The sequence below is a fragment of the Anolis sagrei genome, chromosome 11 (genome assembly GCF_037176765.1).
Source record: "Anolis sagrei isolate rAnoSag1 chromosome 11, rAnoSag1.mat, whole genome shotgun sequence".
Lineage (NCBI taxonomy): Eukaryota > Metazoa > Chordata > Lepidosauria > Squamata > Dactyloidae > Anolis > Anolis sagrei.
In genome coordinates this window covers 34,997,619-35,016,299 of record NC_090031.1, presented here as the reverse complement: position 1 = coordinate 35,016,299, position 18,681 = coordinate 34,997,619, and the positions used below count along the sequence as shown (strand labels likewise).

Genomic DNA, 18,681 nt, shown 5'->3' with positions numbered 1-18,681 from the left:
AGCTTCCGCTGTCAGCCCCAGCTTCTGCCAACCTAGCAGTTCGAAAACATGCAAATGTGAGTAGATCAATAGGTACCGCTCCGGCGGGAAGGTAACAGCGCTCCATGCAGTCATGCCAGCCACATGACCTTGGAGGTGTCTACGGACAACGCTGGCTCTTTGGCTTAGAAATGGAGATGAGCACCACACCCCAGAGTCAGACATGACTGGACTTAATGTCAGGGGACTACCTTTACCTTTACCTTACATATAATATTGATAATCTTATCTATATAAATAAAAATGTAATGTTTGTTTGTGGGATGAACAGAACTCAAAAACCACTGGGCGATTGGACACCAAATTTGGACACAAGACACCTCTCAGGCCAACGAGTGACCATCACTCATAAAAACACTGAAAAACACAGCGGAAGAGACTTGAAAAGACCCAAAATTTTAAAACAACACAAACACACATATACACACACACAAAACACATATACACAGTGGGCCACAGCAACGCGTGGCAGCGGACAGCTAGTATTTTAATAAAATAGAATACTACTACTAATAATGTATTATAATTATATATTTTATATTACGTATATTACTAATAATATTACAATATAATGGTATAGTACAATATAGTAATATTTAATACTGATACTGTATTCTCCTAATAATATAATATATTTTATATACATATAATATTGATGATATTATAATCTAATGAAATATACTACTACTAGTAATAATTTATAATAATCATATATTCATATTACCTGTAATATTACTAATAATACTAATATTGTGCTATGGTAATAATATGTAAGACATATCTGTTTCGACAGGCCTTTGATTTTTGATCTTGCTGTTTTTAAATTGTTTTTAAATTGTGTTAGATTTTAGTCATTCTTGTAAGCCACTCTGAGCCCCAGGGGAGTGGCCGCATAGAAGTTCGAATAATAAATAAATAAATAAAATATATAACATCTTTTCCGAGCCTTTCCTTGCTATTTGGACCCTTTCCTCCTTGTCTCATGGAGATAATATAATAATAAATTAAAATTATAACAACATAAACAACAGTAACAATAACAATAATGAAAGGGCACAACTCTTCCCTTGCCATTTGGACCCTTTCTTCCTCATCCCATTGACACAGTGTAATAATAATATAATAATACTAGCTGTCCCCTGCCACACGTTGCTGTGGCCCAGTCTGTGTATATGTGTTTTGTGTATGTGTGTGTATATATTTGTGTTTGCGTGTGTATATATATATATATATATATATATAATGTTGTATATACATATATTGATAATATTATAATGTAATACAATATAGTACTACTGAAAATATATAATTATATATTCTATATTATATATAATACTACTAATAATATTACAGTATAATATTACAGTACAATATAGTAATATATAATTAATATTGTGCTATGGTAATAATATAATATATTGCATTTACTATTACTTGTAAGCCACTCTGAGTCCCCTTCGGGGTGAGAAGGCAGCATATCAATGCAGCAAATAAATAAATAAAATATATAAGAAATAAAATAAATAAATATATATATAAGGGAGCTCTGGCGTGGGCTGGTCCATGAGGTCACGAAGAGTCGGAGATGACTGAACGAATGAACAACAACATAAGAAATGTCAGGCTACACTAATACATGTGTATGTTTATATAGCCAGTATATATATGTGTGCGTTTGTGTGTGTGTGTGTATATATATATATAATACATATATAAGAAATGCAAGGCAGAGTTAATATGTATGTGTCTCTATATATGAAAATGCATATATAAGAAATGTAAGGCGAGCATATATATAAATATGAATATATGACTCAACTTCATATTTCTTATATATATTAGCTTAGCTTGGTATTTCTTATATTTGTATTTTCATATATATTGCTCAACCTCATATTTCTTCTATAGGAATTACACACACATATTTGCTGAATCTTTTGTATAGGAATTTTCATATATATATATATATATATATATAAGCTCACCCTTAGATTTTTTATTTATGCACAAACATATATTTGCTTATCCTTGCACTCCTTATATAAACATTTTCATTTTATATATCTATGTATGTACTGTGTGTGCATATATATATGAATGTAAAATTGCATATATATGTGTGTGTGAAGATGCCTATATAAAGAATGCAAGGAGGTACAAATAGACATATACTCTGTGTGTGTGTGTGTGTGTGTGTGTGTGTATATATATATACACACATACATACAAACACACATACACAGACTACTTTGAAGTATTGTAGATGCTCCTTCTCTGGAGGTTTTTAAGCAGAAGCTGGATGGCCATCTGTCAGGAGTGCTTTGATTGTGTCTTCCTGCTTTAGATTGGCCTTTGGGATTCCCGTGCAACCCTATGTTATTAGGCATGGAAAAGAAGGTACCCAGACACCTTTTTGCATGGAAAATAACGCGTGTGTTTATTGATGGCACCCGTGTGCTTGAATATCAGCAATAGAAGGTGGACGGAAACACGGAGAAGGGTGGTCATCTTCTTCCTTGAAGGTGTCCGAAGGCCCGTCTGGTCAGGACAAACGGAGAGTCCCAAAGGTTTGGAAGGTCATAGTTCAGAGCGGTAGGCGTGGGGCGGCTTGGGCATCTCCGAGGGGCGCATGAAGATGCCCTCCATGGCCTTCCAGTAGCTGTCCTGGCTGGAGTAGGCCATGCCATGCACCTCCCGCTGACCGTTGATGGGCCGGCCGTACTGCTCCCCGGTCACCGAGAGGAGGACGTCGGTGGAGGAGTGCTTGAAGCGCACCTCGTCCTCGCGGTCCCAGTACCTGCCCCCACAAAGGACCGTCCAGTCGTCCAGGACATCACCTTCGCCCTCCTCCCCGAAGGCACTGACCTCCTGCAACACAAGAGAACGTGGTCATTCGTCCAGTTCCGGGCAAAGCAATTCAAAAAGAGAAGCAATATGGAAATTGTCCAGAGACCAGAAGGGTCAAAGGCTTGGAAGTCATTGAGGAGGGAGGGAATAACAACAACAACAATAATAAATCTTTATTTATATCCCGCTTTTCTCCCAGAGCGGTGTACAACATATTATAATCATGTAAACAACAATCCACATACATCAATAATAAGTATAAACCTGTATGTTACAATACAATATAATGGTGTAGTACAATATAGGAATATATAATACTGTTATTGTGCTATGCTATTGTTTATTGCTTATTGTGTATTTTCTGCTTTTGAGTTTATTTTAACTTTTTTGTATTGATTATTTGTTTAATAATGTGCTGTGGGCTTGGCCTCATGTAAGCCACACCAAGTCCCATTGGGGAGATGGTAGCGGAGTACAAATAAAGTTTATTATTATTATTATTATTAATATTATTAAAACACCATAAAATAAGCAGTTTAAAACCAGAATATACATTTTCACTCTTGTGGCATCATTGTGATTGTGTTTATTGTAATATTATATTATTATGTATTCATGTGTTTGTAGTTATGTTGTTGTTTATTGTTTGCATTTTCGGTTTTATTCTGTTGTAATTTGTTGTCTGGGCTTGGCCCCATGTAAGCCGCCCCGAGTCCCCAGCAAGGAGATGGTGGCAGGGTATAAATAAATTATTATTATTATTATTATTGTTATTATTATTATTATTATGCAGTTTCTCAAGTCGCTCCTGACATGACAAAAATTATTACTATTATTATTATATGATGTCAGGTTGTATTGCACTTTATTCCAGTCCATAGCGTAATGGTGTTTCTTAGAAGCTTGTTTTGGGCTGCTCTGGAGACTGGGACATCACAGTGAATCATAATGGATTCAAATGGCAAAGAAAGAAAGCCTCTGGATGGCTAGATTATGTGTAATGGGAGTTTTAAGCAAGGGCTAAATAGCCGTCTGTCAGGAGGGCTTGGATGGTGTCTTCCTACCTGGCAAAAATTTATAATGTTATAGTACAATGTAATATATAATATTAATATTGTGTAATAATATAATATATTGTATTTACTTTTTACTTGTAAGCTGCTCTGAGTCACCCTCGGTGTGGGAAGGGCGGCATAGAAATGTCGTCAATAAATAAATAAATAATAGGTTTGTTGTAGGGTTTTTTCGGGCTATATGGCCATGTTCTAGAGAGGCATTCTCTCCTGACGTTTCACCTGCATCTATGGCAAGCATCCTCAGAGGTAGAGAATAAATATATAATAAATAAACAATAAATAAAAGGGGGTTGGACTGGATGGCCCTTGGGGTCCCTTTCCAACTCTAGGATTCTATGATCTATCTAGCATACATATCTATATCTATCTTTAGTTGGATGGCCATCTGTCAGGAGGGATCAGATGGTGACTTCATGCCTGGCAGAAGGGGGCTGGACTGGATGGCCCTTGGGATTCCTTCCAACTCTAGGATTCTATGATCCTATATCTATCTATATCTATTTTTGGCTAGATGGCCATCTGTCAGGAGGGATCAGATGGTGCCTTCGTGCCTGGCAGAAGGGGGCTGGACTGAATAGCCCATGGGGTCCCTTCCAACTCTAGGATTCTATGATTTACCTAGCATACATATCTATATCTATCTTTAGCTGGAAGCCCATCTGTCAGGAGGGATCAGATGATGCCTTCGTGCCTGGCAGAAGGGGGCTGGACTGGATGGCCCTTGGGATCCCTTTCCAACTCTAGGATTCTATGATCTATCTAGCATACATATCTATAACTATATATGTTTAACTGGATGGCCATCTGTCAGGAGGGATCAGAAGGGGGCTGGACTGGCTGGCCCTTGGATTCCTTGACGCCCCTTTCCCGGCCTCACCTGGTTGCCCGAGAGGGGTGAGGTGAAGTGATGGCTGTGCAGGTTGCGCCCGGTGTTGATGTGGGTCAGCCGGATGGCCTGTCCGCACTTGACCGGCGTCCCTCGTTCGCAGACGGTAGAGGTCTTGCCCCGGACGCGCCAATAGCTGTTGCTGTCATCCACGGAGGTCACTCCGGTCACTGACTGCTGACCGCTGCCTGGTCACAAAAGAGAAATGCATAATAATAATAATAATAGGAAAGTGTCTGTCGTGTGATTGAATACAACAGCCAGCACAGTGATCTTGTTTGCTGTGTATTAATCTTGTTGTGTACCTCTTGAAGCAGTACCTATTCATCAACTCACATTTGCATGTTTTCGAACTGCTAAGTTGGCAGCAGGTTCAGCAGCTCAGCGGTTTAACCCACTATGCCCCCAGCCCCCCCCCCCCCCCGGTATATTTGCATATTTTAATTGTATATTTGAAGTTGTAATGTTTTTGATTGCAAGCCGCTTTGAGTCTCTGTGCAGTGGTTCTCAACCTGTGGGTCTCCAGATGTTTTGGCTGTGGCGCAGCAAGTTAGGAGCCAGCTGCATTAAATCACTGCTGACTGAGAGGTCATGAGTTCAAACCCAGCCCGGGTCGGAGTGGGCTCCCGGCCATTAATAGTCTAGCTTGCTGTTGACCTATACTGCCTGAAATATAGTTGCATCTGTCAAGTAGGAAATGTAGGTTCCGCTTTATGCGGGGAGGCTAATTTAACTAATTTATGACACCATAAAACTTTCCAGCAGCATTCGTAAGAATGAGGAAGTACTGCATCAAGGACGCAGTGTCACAAGTGGACGGTGAAGCAACAGCTCCCCCTGTGGCCGGAATCGAGCATACGTTCATGAAGCCGGAAAAGCTGGAATGTTAAATTGCCTCTATATCTGCCTATATATGTTATATGTCTAAATGGCATTGAATGTTTGCCATGTATATGTACGTTGTAATCCAGGGCGGAATATAAATACTGTACATAAATAAATACAAGTCCCAGGAATCCCAGCTGTTAAGAATTCTGGGAGTTGAAGGCCAAAACACGTGGGGACTCACACCATGGGATCAAGCAGGATATAAATAAATTATTATTCTTGTTAATAATAATAACTCTAAACATTAATATCGAGTATAGAGTAATAAAAATAATAACCTGTAACATAACAATATAAAATAATATAGACATATTTTTAAAATATATGTAAATTAATAAAAGTACAAAATTATATATATATCTAAAATATAATAATTATAAAAATATATGTAAATTAATAAAAGTATAAATTCATATATATATATATCTAAAATATAATTATAAAAATATAGGTAAATAAATAAAAGTATAAAATCATATATATAAACTATAGCTAAAATATAATAATCATAAAATATATGTAAATTAAAGTATAAAATCATATATATATATATATATATATATATATATATATATAAAACATAATATTTACAAAAATATAGGTAACTTAAAAGTATAAAATCACACACACACACATATATCTAAAATATAAAAATATAGGTAAATTAATAAAAGTATAAAATCATATATATATATATATCTAAAATATAATTATAAAAATATAGGTAAATTAATAAAAGTATAAAATTATGTATATATATCTAAAATATAGTAATGATAAAAATACATGTAAATTAATAAAAGTATAAAATCATATATATATGTATATATAATAATTGTAAAATATAGGTAAATTAATAAAAGTATAAATTATAAATATATAATATTAAATAAATTATATATTATAAATATATTAATATATGGTCCAACGGGCAGCAGCCAGGATGTTAACCGGGGCTCCTTACAGAGAGAGGTCAACCCTCCTGTTTAAGGAGCTCCACTGGCTGCCATTTATCTTCCGAGCCCAATTTAAGGTGCAGGTGCCCACCTACAAAGCCCTGAACGGTTTGGGACCACCCTACCTGCGTGACCGCATCTCCATCTATGAGCCTACACGCTCACTCCGGTCATCTGGAGAGGCCCTGCTCGTGATCCCGCCTGCATCGCAAGCGCGCTTGGTGGGGACGCGAGACAGAGCCTTTTCTGTAGTGGCCCCCCGACTTTGGAATGCCCTCCCGAAAGATCTTAGACAGGCCCCCACACTGGCAGTCTTCAGGAAGAACTTGAAAACCTGGCTGTTCCGATGTGCCTTTTCAGACTAGGAACCTCAACACCAAGTCCCAGATGCACTTTAGTAGAACCACGATCACTGCACACCGCACACTGCACTTATGTTATAACCCTATATTCCTCCCACAATTTCAGCACTTTTAATCTTGTACCCACTACTCTGGCCGGCCCAGTTTTAATAATTGTCTGATGTATTGTTACTGTTTTGTTTACTTGCTTAACCGTTTTAATTTGCTTTGTATTGTTTTGCTGTATTGTTGTTCTGCGGCGTTGGCCTGTTGTAAGCCGCATCGAGTCCCTTGGGAGATGCTAGCGGGGTACAAATAAAGTTATAATAATAATAATAATAATAATTAATAAAAATATAAAATTATGTATATATATCTAAAGATATAGTAATGATAAAAATATATGTAAATTAATAAGAGTATAAAATCATATATAAATATATATATATCTACAAATATAATTGTAAAAATTTAGGTAAATTAATAAAAGTATAAATTATAAATATATAATAATTATAAAAATATTTTATAATTAATTATTATAAAAATATTTTTTTTGTTATAGTGTTTATTGTGCAGTTTTTTCTGTGATACATAATTTAAAAAAAAGAGAAAAAAGAGAGAGAGAAAAAGAAACAGCCTAAAAGATCCCCGTGCCGCCCCCACCTGTCTCCTCCCTCCTCCCCCCCCCCCCCATGTGAAGGACTTCCCAAAGTCTTCAAAGAGAACCTTCCCCTTCTGGTATGGTTCTCATCCAAATTTCTTTCATTTTTCCGGCGTTGTCTCCATCTGTTAATTTCCTTCAGAGACTGGAAATGTCTATTATCATAGTCAGTTTTTCCCTTTTAATGAAGTCTTCAAGACCTCCCCAATTTGTCCTCTTCGTAATGTTGTTAAGACGCTGAGATAAACAGTCCATTTGTACTATGTCCAGTATTTTTATAAACCAGTCTTCTATTGTCGGGGTTTCCTTCTGATTCCACATTTTGGCAAGTTGAATTCTGGCTGCTGTGCTCATCAGGAAGAAGACTTTGTCTTGATTTTTATTGAATTTGGGATAGGATATACCTAATAAATACATTTCTGGGAGTTGTGGAAAATTTGTTTTTAGAATTTTTTGTGTTGCTAAATGTATTTCTCTCCAGTACTTCCTGATTCTTTTACATCCCCACCATTGGTGGTAGTATGTCCCTATTTCTTTTTGGCACTTCCAGCATTTGTTTGATATTGATTTACTAAACTTTGCAATTTTCTCTGGGGAATAGTGCCACCTGAAAAACATTTTGTGCCAATTTTCTTTTAGGTCCGTAGCTACCGTATATTTTAACTTTGTGTTCCAAATTTCCTCCCATTGTTTTGTAAGTATGTTGTGACCCAAGTCTTTTGCCCATTTTACCTGACAGTCCTTAATTTGCTCTTCTTCAGTTGCCCACCCCAGTAACTGCTTATATATTATTCTGATTAATTTCTTCTCCTTCTGCATTACTATGTCCCAGATATTTTGTTCCTGGCAGAATCCTTGCTTCTCATCATCTTTATAACTTCGGTATAGTTGGTGATATTGCATCCATGTAAAATTGGTGTGTTGTTGTTTAATCTCCTCTATCGTTTTTATGGTTAAGTGTTTCTCAGCTGTGGTTTTTAAAATTTGTTTGTATGTCAACCAATTAATATAGGTAAATTAATAAAAGTATAAATTCATAAATATATATCTAAAATGTAATAATTATAAAAATATAGGTAAATTAATAAAAGTATAAAATGATATCTATCTATCTATCTATCTAAAATTGTAGTAATGAAAAAAATATATGTAGATTAATGAAAGTATAAAATCATATATATATCTAAAATTATAGTAATGATAAAAATATAGGTAAATTAATAAAATTATAAATTATAAATATATAATTATAAAAATATATGCAAAATAAAAAAGTATAAAATCATATATATATATATCTAAAATATAATAATGATAAAAATATAGGTAAATTAATAAAAGTATAAAATCATAAATATATATATCTATAAATATAATAATTATTAAAATATATGTAAAATAATAAAAGTATAAGATCATATATATATATCTAAAATATAGTAATGATAAAAATATAGATAATTTAATGAAAGTATAAAATCATATATATATATATATAATTATTAAAATATATGTAAATTAATAAAAGTATAAAATCATATATATATATATATATATATATATATCTAAAATATAGTAATGATAAAAATATATGTAAATTAATAAAAGTATAAAATCATATATATATATATATATCTAAAATATAGTAATGATAAAAATATAGATAATTTAATAAAAGTATAAAATCATATATATATATATAAATATAGTAATTATTAAAATATATGTAAATTAATAAAAGTATAAAATCATATATATATATATATATATATCTAAAATATAGTAATGATAAAAATATAGGTAAAGTAATAAAAATATAAATTCATATATATATAAATATATCTAAAATTATAGTAATGATAAAAATATAGGTAAAGTAATAAAAGTATAAATTCATATATATATAAATATATCTAAAATTATAGTAATGATAAAAATATATGTAAACTAATAAAAGTATAAAATCATATATATATATATATATATATAATGAAAGTCATGGGGAAAGTTCCTGTTGGCCTACAAAGCCCAGAATCCGTGTGAGGATGCTGCCTTGCCTGAAGGGCTGTTGGCCTAAGGGGCGTGCGGCCTAGTGTGCGCCGGTGGGCCCTCTGGGCGTGTGCAGAGTGCTTACCGGAGCCGTAGCGGACGTCGTGCGAGTGGAGGCGGACGCCGTGGCGGGGGTTGAGCAGCTTCACCACGGACCCGCACGTCACCGCCTCCGGAGCCGCCTCGGAGGACCCCAGGCCCACCACCACCAGCAGCAAAGCCGCCCCGGCCGGCGCCATCTTCCTCTTCCGGCAAGAAGAGACACACCGGAAGTTGCCCCTCAGGAAACGGCTGACAGGAACCGGCACTAGAGGCAGGGCAGGAAACTGATGGCCAAGTCAAGTGCGCATGCGCACCTCCAGGGCGCCGCTCCTCCGCTTCCTTTGGCTTCCGCGAGGGGGAGACGCCGGAAGTGGGCGTGGCCAGGGACCGGAAGCCGCTCTTGTCTTGCTCCTGCGCCCGTAGCTTGGCCTCCATTTTGCCTCAGAGGGAGCCGCGGAGGCGGGGAAGGGCCTCCGCTCTCCTTCCTCGGCCCAGGAAGGCCCAGCCAGCCGGGAAAGGTGAGGGGGAGCCTCGGGAGCGGCGGGAGGGCTTTTGGACGCGGCCTCCTCCTTTCGCTACTCGAGCTCAGGCCTTGGGAGGGCCTCTAGGCCGCAGAGGGAGGCCTCGCCCCCCTCGCCCGCCCACTTCGGGCCCCCAAAAGGCGCCTCCAGGGCTGAGGGGGTCGTGAGGAGAGATATATATATACCCACAGGCCTTAATCACAACAATAAGCAAAGAGCCAGGCAGGAAACAATCAGGGCCAGCTAACACCTCCCAACAAAGCAGGGCTTCTCAAGCTGTTTTGGCCTTCAGTTCCCAGAAATCCTAACAGTTGGTGAAGTGGCTTGGATTTCTAGGAGTTGTAGGCCAAAACACACGAGGACCCACAAGCAGCAAAGGAGTCCCCCCCCCCAGGCAGGAAGCAGCCAGGCTTTGAAGCTGGAAGGCTATTCAGTACGAATAGGATTTCTAGGAGTTGTAGGCCAAAAACAAGCTTAGGACCACTGCAGCAAAGGATTCCCCCCCAGGCAGGAAGCAGCCAGGCTTTGAAGCTGCAAGGCTATTCAGCGCGAATAGAAATCCTAATAGTTGGATATCTAGGAGTAGTAGGCCAAAACACATGAGGACCCACAAGCAGCAAAGAATCCCCCCCCCCAGGCAGGAAGCAGCCAGGCTTTGAAGCTGCAAGGCTATTCAGTGCTAATTAAGCTGGCCAATGGCAACATTGACACTTGCCTCAGACAGACAAGAGGTCCAGTGAGTAAGAACAATTTGTATATAAGCCTTAAGAACAATTTGTATATAAGCCAAAGCAGTAATATATAATTTATTTGCGATATTTCTATCCTACCTTTCTCGAAAACCGGATGTGACGCAATATTTATTTATTTATTTATTTATTTACATCACTTATATCCCACCCATATCAGCCCACAGGCATAACTACAATTAATAAATAAGTCACAAAAATAATATAGAAATAAGACATACCAATTTATAAATAAACCACAAAAATAATATAGAAATAAGATATGGCAACAATTTGTATATGAGCCACAATATAAATAAGCCATAGTAGTACTATATAAATAAGACATAACAACAATTTATAAATAAGCCACAAAAATAATATAGAAATGAGATATAGCAACAATTTATATCACAGCCACAACATAAATAAGCCATAGCAGTTCTATATAACTAAGGCATAACAACAATTTATAAATAATCCACAAAAATAATTTAGAAATACAACATAGCACTAATTTATATATGAGCCACAATATAAATAAGCTATATCAGCTATATATTAATAAAGTATAACAACAAATTATAAATAAGCCACAAAAACAATATAGAAATAAGATATAGCAACAATGTATATATGAGCCACAATATAAATTAGCCACAGTAGTACTATATAAATAAGACATAACAATGTATAAATAAGCCACAAAAATAATATAGAAATGAGACATAGCAACTATTTATATCTGAGCCACAATATAAATAATATAGCAGTAATATATAAATGAGGCATAACAATAATTTATAAATAAGCCACAAATATATATATAAAAACACAGCACCAATTTATATCTGAGCCACAGTATAAATAAGCCATAGCAGTAATATATAATTAAGGCATAATAACAATTTATAAATTCACCACAAAAATAATATAGAAATGAGATATAGCAACAATTTATATATGAGCCACAATATAAATAAGCCACAATAATAATATAGAAATACTACATAGCAACAATGTATGTATGAGGCTCAATATAAATAAGCCATAGCAGTTCTGTATAAATTAGGCATAACAACAATGTATAAATAAGCCACAAAAATAATATAGAAATACAACACAACAATTTGTATATGAGTCACAATATAAATAATCCATAGCAGTAGTTTATATATAAGGCATAACAATGTATAAATAAGCCATAGCAGTAATATATAAATTAGGCATAATAACAATTTATAAATTCGCCATAAAAATAATATAGAAATGAGATATAGCAACAATTTATATATCAGCCACAATATAAATAAGCCACAAAAATAATATAGAAATACGACATAGCAACAATGTATGTATGAGGCTCAATATAAATAAGCCATAGCAGTTCTATATAAATTAGGCATAACAACAATTTATAAATAAGCCACAAAAATAATATAGAAATAATATAATATAGAAATACAACACAACAATTTATATATGAGCCACAATATAAATAATCCATAGCAGTAGTTTATATATAAGGCATAACAATGTATAAATAAGCCATAAAATAATATAGAAATAAAACATAGCACCAATTTATATATGAGCCACAATATAAATAAGCCATAGCAGTAATATATAAATTAGGCATAATAATGATTTATAAATTAGCCACAAAAATATAGAAATGAGATATAGTTTGGGCCACGTGTTTTGTGGCAGTGTGTTTTGATTATGCTGAAAGCAGCTGCAAGCTTTGAGGAGAGGTGGGTAATAAATCCAAGTATGTTTTTGTTTTGGTTGTTCTTGCTGTTGCTATTTATGAAAGCCCTGTCACGGACTCGGAGACAAACAGGTTAGTGAAGGGTTGAACTAGGCCAACAGCTTCGCCCAGAGCAAGATGGCTGCCTTATTTTCCAATCTGGATTGGCTTCTTGGGTTTATTTCCTTCCTCCCTCCCTGCAGTCTTCCAAGGTGCTTAATGCAGCATTGAAAGGGCTCCTCCTTCTGCGGAGCCAGGCTCTTGCTTTTCAGAGCATTGAATTATAGTTTTCCAATGACATGTTTATACCTCTGTGCATTGCTGCTATTGCTTGACCATTTCCTTGACCACTCTCTTTGTGAACAAGGCCCACCGTTCATGAGAAAAGCAGTTGCTAATGTTATTTACAGGGAAATGAAATGAATCACAGATGGTCTGAAGGCACAGTCTTGACCCTGAGAGAATATGGGAAATAATAATAATAATAATAATAATAATAATAATAATTCAGACAGACCCTGAGTTACAGACATCCAACTTACAGTAAGTGAGAGAAATTTACTCCTAGGTAGGGAAATTTACTTCTGGAAGCATGCATAAGTATATATTTATTTATTGATGACTTCATCTTCAATGATGAGAACTTGGGCATCAAAGTTGGTTGGAGCTACACTTTAAAAATGTATGTATTTATTTATCTACTAGCTGTCCCCTGCCAGGCGTTGCTATGGCCCAGTCTGATGATCTGGAAAATAAAGTAACGAGAAAGTGTTGGTTTCTAATATATGTAATTCCTTTCTGCTTGTGAGTAAACAGTATTTCTTGTTGTTTCTTTGTCAGTGTTGATGTGGAGAGTGTCTGGTTTGCCTACTCTGGAATATGCAACATATCATAGTCCTTCTTTAAGATCTATCTATCTATATTTATGACTGGATGGCTCTCTGTCAGGAGGGCTCTGATTACATTTTCTTGCCCTGGTGAAGAGAGTTGGACTGGATGGCCTGAAGTATTTTCTGTTGGTCATGGAGGTTCTGTGTGGGAAGTTTGCCCCATTTCTGTCATTTGTAGGTTTCAGAATGCTCTTTAATTGTAGTGAACTATAAATCCCAGTAACTACAACTCCAAAATGTCAAGGTCTGTTTTCCCCAAACTCCATCTGTGTTCATATTTGGGCATATTGAGTATTCGTGTAGAGTTTGGTCCAGATCCATCATTGTTTGAGTCCACAGTGATCTCTGGATGTAGGTGAACTACAACTCCAAAACCAAAAGACACTGCTCATCAAACCCTTTCAGTTTTTTCTGTTGGTCATGGTAGTCTTGTGTGCCACGTTTGGTTCAATTCCATCATTGGTGGAGTTCAGAATGCTCTTTGATTGTAGGTAAACTATAAATCCCAGCAACGACAATTCCCAAATGACAAAATCAATTTTTGAGCGAAGGACATACATTGGGTTGTTAGGTGTCTTGTGTCCAAATTAGGTGTCAATCCCCGCAGTGGTTTTTGAGTTCTGATGGTAGCACGAACTAACATTACATTTTTATCCCACAAATGTTCGTTTGTGGGATTAACAGAACTCAAAAACCACTGGGCAAATTGACACCAAATTTGGACACAAGACACCTAACAACCCAATATATGTCCTTCACTCAAAAAAATTGATTTTGTCATTTGGGAGTTGTAGTTGCTGGGATGTATAGTTCACCTACAATCAAAGAGCATCCTGAGGAGCGTGAGGTAAACCTCTGTGTGTGAGAAGCCTCGTGTGAGAAAACTCCAGTGTGAAGGCTGCAGTATGTGTTTGTTTATTTGTGTTATGGAAACCTTGGTGTTGTAAATAGTACCATCCTGAGGAGAGTGAGTAGGCCGAAGCCTGTGAGAATTAGTGGGCCAAAAGCTAGTGTCTTCCTGAGGAGTGTGAGGTAAACCTCTGTGTGAGAGAAGCCTCGTGTGAGAAAACTCCAGTGTGAAGGCTGCAGTATGTGTTTGTTTATTTGTGGTATGAAAACCTTGGTGTTGTAAATAGTGCCATCCTGAGGAGAGTGAGTAGGCTGAAGCCTGTGAGAATTAGTGAGCTAAAAGCTAGTGTCGTCCTGAGGAATGTGAGAGAAGCCTCGTGTGAGAAAACTCCAGTGTGAAGGCTGCAGTATGTGTTTGTTTATTTGTGGTATGGAAACCTTGTTGTTGTAAATAGTGCCGTCCTGAGGAGAGTGAGTAGGCCGAAGCCTGTGAGAATTAGTGGGCCAAAAGCTAGTGTCGTCCTGAAGAGTGTGAGGTAAACCTCTGTGTGAGAAACCTCCAGTGTGAAGGCTGTTTTGTGCAAAGCTACTATGTGTTTGTCTATTTGTGTTATGAAAAACTTGTTGTAATTAGTGCAACCATATTATTTTACTACAAAGAAAAGCCTTTTAAGGAAGAGATAACATTGTTCTTTGTGTGTTTATATTATTTTTTATCACTTGGGGCTCCTGCTGTTGGGTCACACTGCTGCTAATAAATTATTCTGCTGTACATTTATAGGGAGGGTCTTTTGTTAATAAGCCCACTCACCCAACAAGATTTGAGTCCTTCACCCCTAAAAGTAGATATGATTGTATTTATTTTGCTTTATTTTCTTTGCATCCAGGTTGGCATTCAGCCTTGCCCTCTGTGAGCCTTTATTGTTGTTGTTGTTACCATTATTATTATTGTTATTATAGTATGTATTGATGCCCAACTTTTCCCCCATATTGGGACACAATACAGCTAACTTCCTCCTTCCTTCCTTGCTTTATTTCCTTTCCTTTTTTCCTCCAAGGCAGCTGTAAACCTCTAAGAAGAGACCTTCCTTCCCATCTTTTTGGCTTTACCCTCCCCTGCCTTTCCAAGAAGTGTGACTCGACAATCCACAGCTATGTCTGACTTTGTGGAAAGCGAAGCTGAAGAATCTGAGGGAGAATACGGTGAAGATGGAGAAGTTGTGGCCAGGCCGACCAAGAAGTTTGTGGAGGATGAAGACGGTGAGTCTGAGCAGCTTTCTCATTGCGTTTATTGAACTGTGTTTGTTTTCCATTCTTCTCCTCAAGGCAGCTTGCAGATGAAACCAAAACGCAGTCAAAACAGTAGAGAAAAATGATTGAGTAGAAATAGAATGATGGAATCTGTGGTTTGTATAAAAAATACATTAAAAAGTCACAACTATGTTGCATTATACAGCTCTCTTTAATAATTTATTTATTTATTTACTTTGCTTCTATACCGCTGTTCTCAGCCCGGGGGCGACTCACTGCGGTGTACAACATAGGAAGAACAAAATTCAAGACACAGTATAAAATAATTCACCATCCAGCATTATACAAAAAACATCGTCATTACTACGAAAACCATTCAGCGTCGTCTCATCGTCCAAACCACAATCCAATATCATTTTCCGTTGTTCCATTCCTATAGTCATTACCAGTCATTGCACTTCCTGTTCGAACGCCTTCTTGAACAACCAAGTCTTTAATTTCCTGTGGAATATCATCAGGGAAAGAGCCAGTCTAATGTCCATGGGAAGGGTGTTCCACAGCCGAGGAGCCACCACCAAGAAGGCCCTATCTCTCGTCCCCGCCAGCCGCGCTTGTGAAGCAGGCGGGATCGAGAGCAGGGTCTCCCCGGAAGATCTCAAAGTCCTGGTGGGTTCGTAGGTCGAGATGCAGTCGGATAGGTATCTTGGGCCGGAACCGTTTAGGGCTTTATAAGAGTTTGTTTTCGAATAAAATACAAGCCTCGACAGTTTCTAACTTGAACCAGATCCTGAACCAGTGACTAACTGCTGTGATGGACTGGATGAGGCCTAACAGGTTGAAGTTTAATCCAGACAAGATTGGGTAGCAACCTGTGCTCGACAGGGTCCCACTCCCCCTGAAGGTGCAGGTTCATAGCTTGGGGGTCTTCCTGGACTCAACGCTGTTGCTTGATGCTCAGGTGTCGGCGGTGGCCGAGAGGACCTTTGCACAACTCAAACTTGTGCACCAGCTGCGACCATACCTCATGAAGTCTGACTTCGCCAGGGTGGTCCAAGCCTTGGTTACATCCAAACTGGACTATTGCAATGCGCTCTACGTGGGGCTGCCCTTGAAGACGGCCCGGAAGTTTGAACTGGTACAACGAGCGGCAGCCAGGCTCCTTATTGGAGCAAACCAAAGGGAGCATACAACACCCCTATTAAAACAGCTTCATTGGCTGCCGATAAGTTGCCGAGCCAAATTCAAAGTGCAGATCATGACCTATAAAGCCCTAAATCAGTGGTTCTCAACCTTCCCCAACCATAACATTTTCATTGCTGCTTCGTAACTGTAATTTTGCTACTGTTATGAATCATAATGTAAATAGCCGATATGCAGGATGTATTTTAAAATCTCAAATCCCCAATATACCCAAATTTGAATACTGGTGGGGTTGGGGGAGGATTGATTTGGGAGCTGTAGTGGCTGGGATTTATAGTTCACCTACAATCAAAGAGCATTCTGAACACCACCAGTGATGAAATTGAACCAAACTTAGCACACAGAACTCCCATGCCCAAGAGAAAATACTGGGAGGATCTGGTGGACATTGACCTTGAATTCTTGGAGTTGTAGTTCACCTACATCCAGAGAGCACTGTGGACTCAAACAATGATGGATCTAGACCAAACTTGGCATGAATACTCGATATTCTGAAATGTGAACACTGGAGGAGTTTGAGAAAAATAGACCTTGACATTTGGGAGTTGTAGTTGCTGGGATTTATAGTTCACCTACAGTGAAATAACGTTCTGAACCCCACCAACGATAGAATTGGACCAAACTTCCCACACAGAACCCATGACCAACAGAAAATACTATGTTTTCTGATGGTCTTTGGCGACCCCTCTGACACCCCCTTGCGACCCCCACAGGGGTCCCGACCCCCAGGTTGAGAAACACTGCCCAAAATGGTCCGAGCCCTGCCTATCTCAGCAATCGCATCTCCTTCTATGAACCGGCACAAGCTCTAAGATCTTCTGGGGAGGCCCTCCTCTCGGTCCCACTACCGTCTCAAGCATGGTTGGCGAGGACAAGAGAGAGGGCCTTCTCAGTGGTGCCCCCCCCCCCCGCCTCTTGAACGCCCTTCCAAGGGAAGTAAGACAGGCCCCGTCCCTCCCTTCCTTTCGTAAGAGTTTGAAGAACCTGGTGGTTTCAACAAGCCTTTGAAAATGATCAGTTCTAACTCAGTCTTACACATTGTCAAATGCGGCCTTAATCTTCCTACCAGTTACCCAGATCACTTCCTCTAATCGGCCCCGGAATGAACAGCCACAGACCCGTACCTAATATTATTGCTGCCTGCCATAGCATTGCACTTAATTCCCAGGCCCCTGAGAATTTTGGGGCTTGCACGAATCTTGACCCGGCCTTTTAATTTTTTTAAATGCCTTGAACAGGCAGGATTACTTTTAATATATGTGTGTTATGGTGACAATTTTATGCTTGTTTTGTTAATCTTATGGTTATGTTGTTTTACTTTGTATGTTTTGTGATGTTACCTGGGAACCGCTCTGAGTCCCCTCGAGGAGATGGAGCAGCATATGAATAAAGTTGTTATTATTATTATTATTATTATTATTATTATTATTTTCTGTATTCAAGCTCATTCAAGGCACAACACACTTCTCTAGCAGTCATTCCTCAACTGACATTCCCTGACTGTCATTTAGAGTACTGTCATTTAGAGTGTCATTGAGTCAGTCGCGTGACCTGCAGCCCCTCCCACTGCTCTAGGTATATAGAGATAAGGAAATTGCCAATCAAATAAGACACATATATCAGGTTATTATAAAACAGCCTGTGTTAGACGGGGTTCCACTCCCCCTGAAGACGCAGGTTCGCAGCTTGGGAGTGATCCTGGAC

General features: G+C 37.9%; 2 protein-coding genes across 3 annotated transcripts in view; one reads left to right on the top strand and one right to left on the bottom strand.

Moving 5' to 3' along the window:
- Nucleotides 1-2,449: 2,449 nt before the first annotated feature.
- On the bottom strand, nucleotides 2,450-10,037 carry SDF2 (stromal cell derived factor 2). The gene is made up of 3 exons (XM_060756659.2): nucleotides 9,832-10,037; nucleotides 4,840-5,036; nucleotides 2,450-2,907 (listed from the first exon to the last, which is right to left on the bottom strand). The coding sequence occupies exons 1-3, from the start codon at nucleotides 9,983-9,985 to the stop codon at nucleotides 2,617-2,619; spliced, it is 642 nt and encodes a 213-aa protein (XP_060612642.2). The 5' UTR covers nucleotides 9,986-10,037; the 3' UTR covers nucleotides 2,450-2,616.
- A 138-nt stretch (nucleotides 10,038-10,175) lies between these two features.
- SUPT6H (SPT6 homolog, histone chaperone and transcription elongation factor) overlaps nucleotides 10,176-18,681 on the top strand; it is a 54,852-nt gene continuing 46,346 nt past the window's right edge. Inside the window, exons 1-2 of one of the 2 annotated variants that reach the window (XM_060756661.2) lie at nucleotides 10,176-10,306; nucleotides 15,589-15,786. In XM_060756661.2, coding sequence (XP_060612644.2) covers nucleotides 15,681-15,786 — 106 coding nt within the window. In that variant the 5' untranslated portion in view covers nucleotides 10,176-10,306; nucleotides 15,589-15,680. Of the gene's footprint in view, nucleotides 10,307-15,584; nucleotides 15,787-18,681 lie in introns of both variants that reach the window. The other variant, XM_060756660.2, reaches the window with a different exon arrangement.

Bases quoted from the DNA above. Each gene is read 5' to 3' on its own strand.
- SDF2 (XM_060756659.2), bottom strand. From the start codon at position 9,985: ATGGCGCCGGCCGGGGCGGCTTTGCTGCTGGTGGTGGTGGGCCTGGGG. The intron at 5,037-9,831 runs GTAAGCACTCTG...TTTTGTGACCAG, and splicing joins CGACGTCCGCTACGGCTCCG to GCAGCGGTCAGCAGTCAGTG. The intron at 2,908-4,839 runs GTGAGGCCGGGA...CTTGTGTTGCAG, and splicing joins CACCCCTCTCGGGCAACCAG to GAGGTCAGTGCCTTCGGGGA.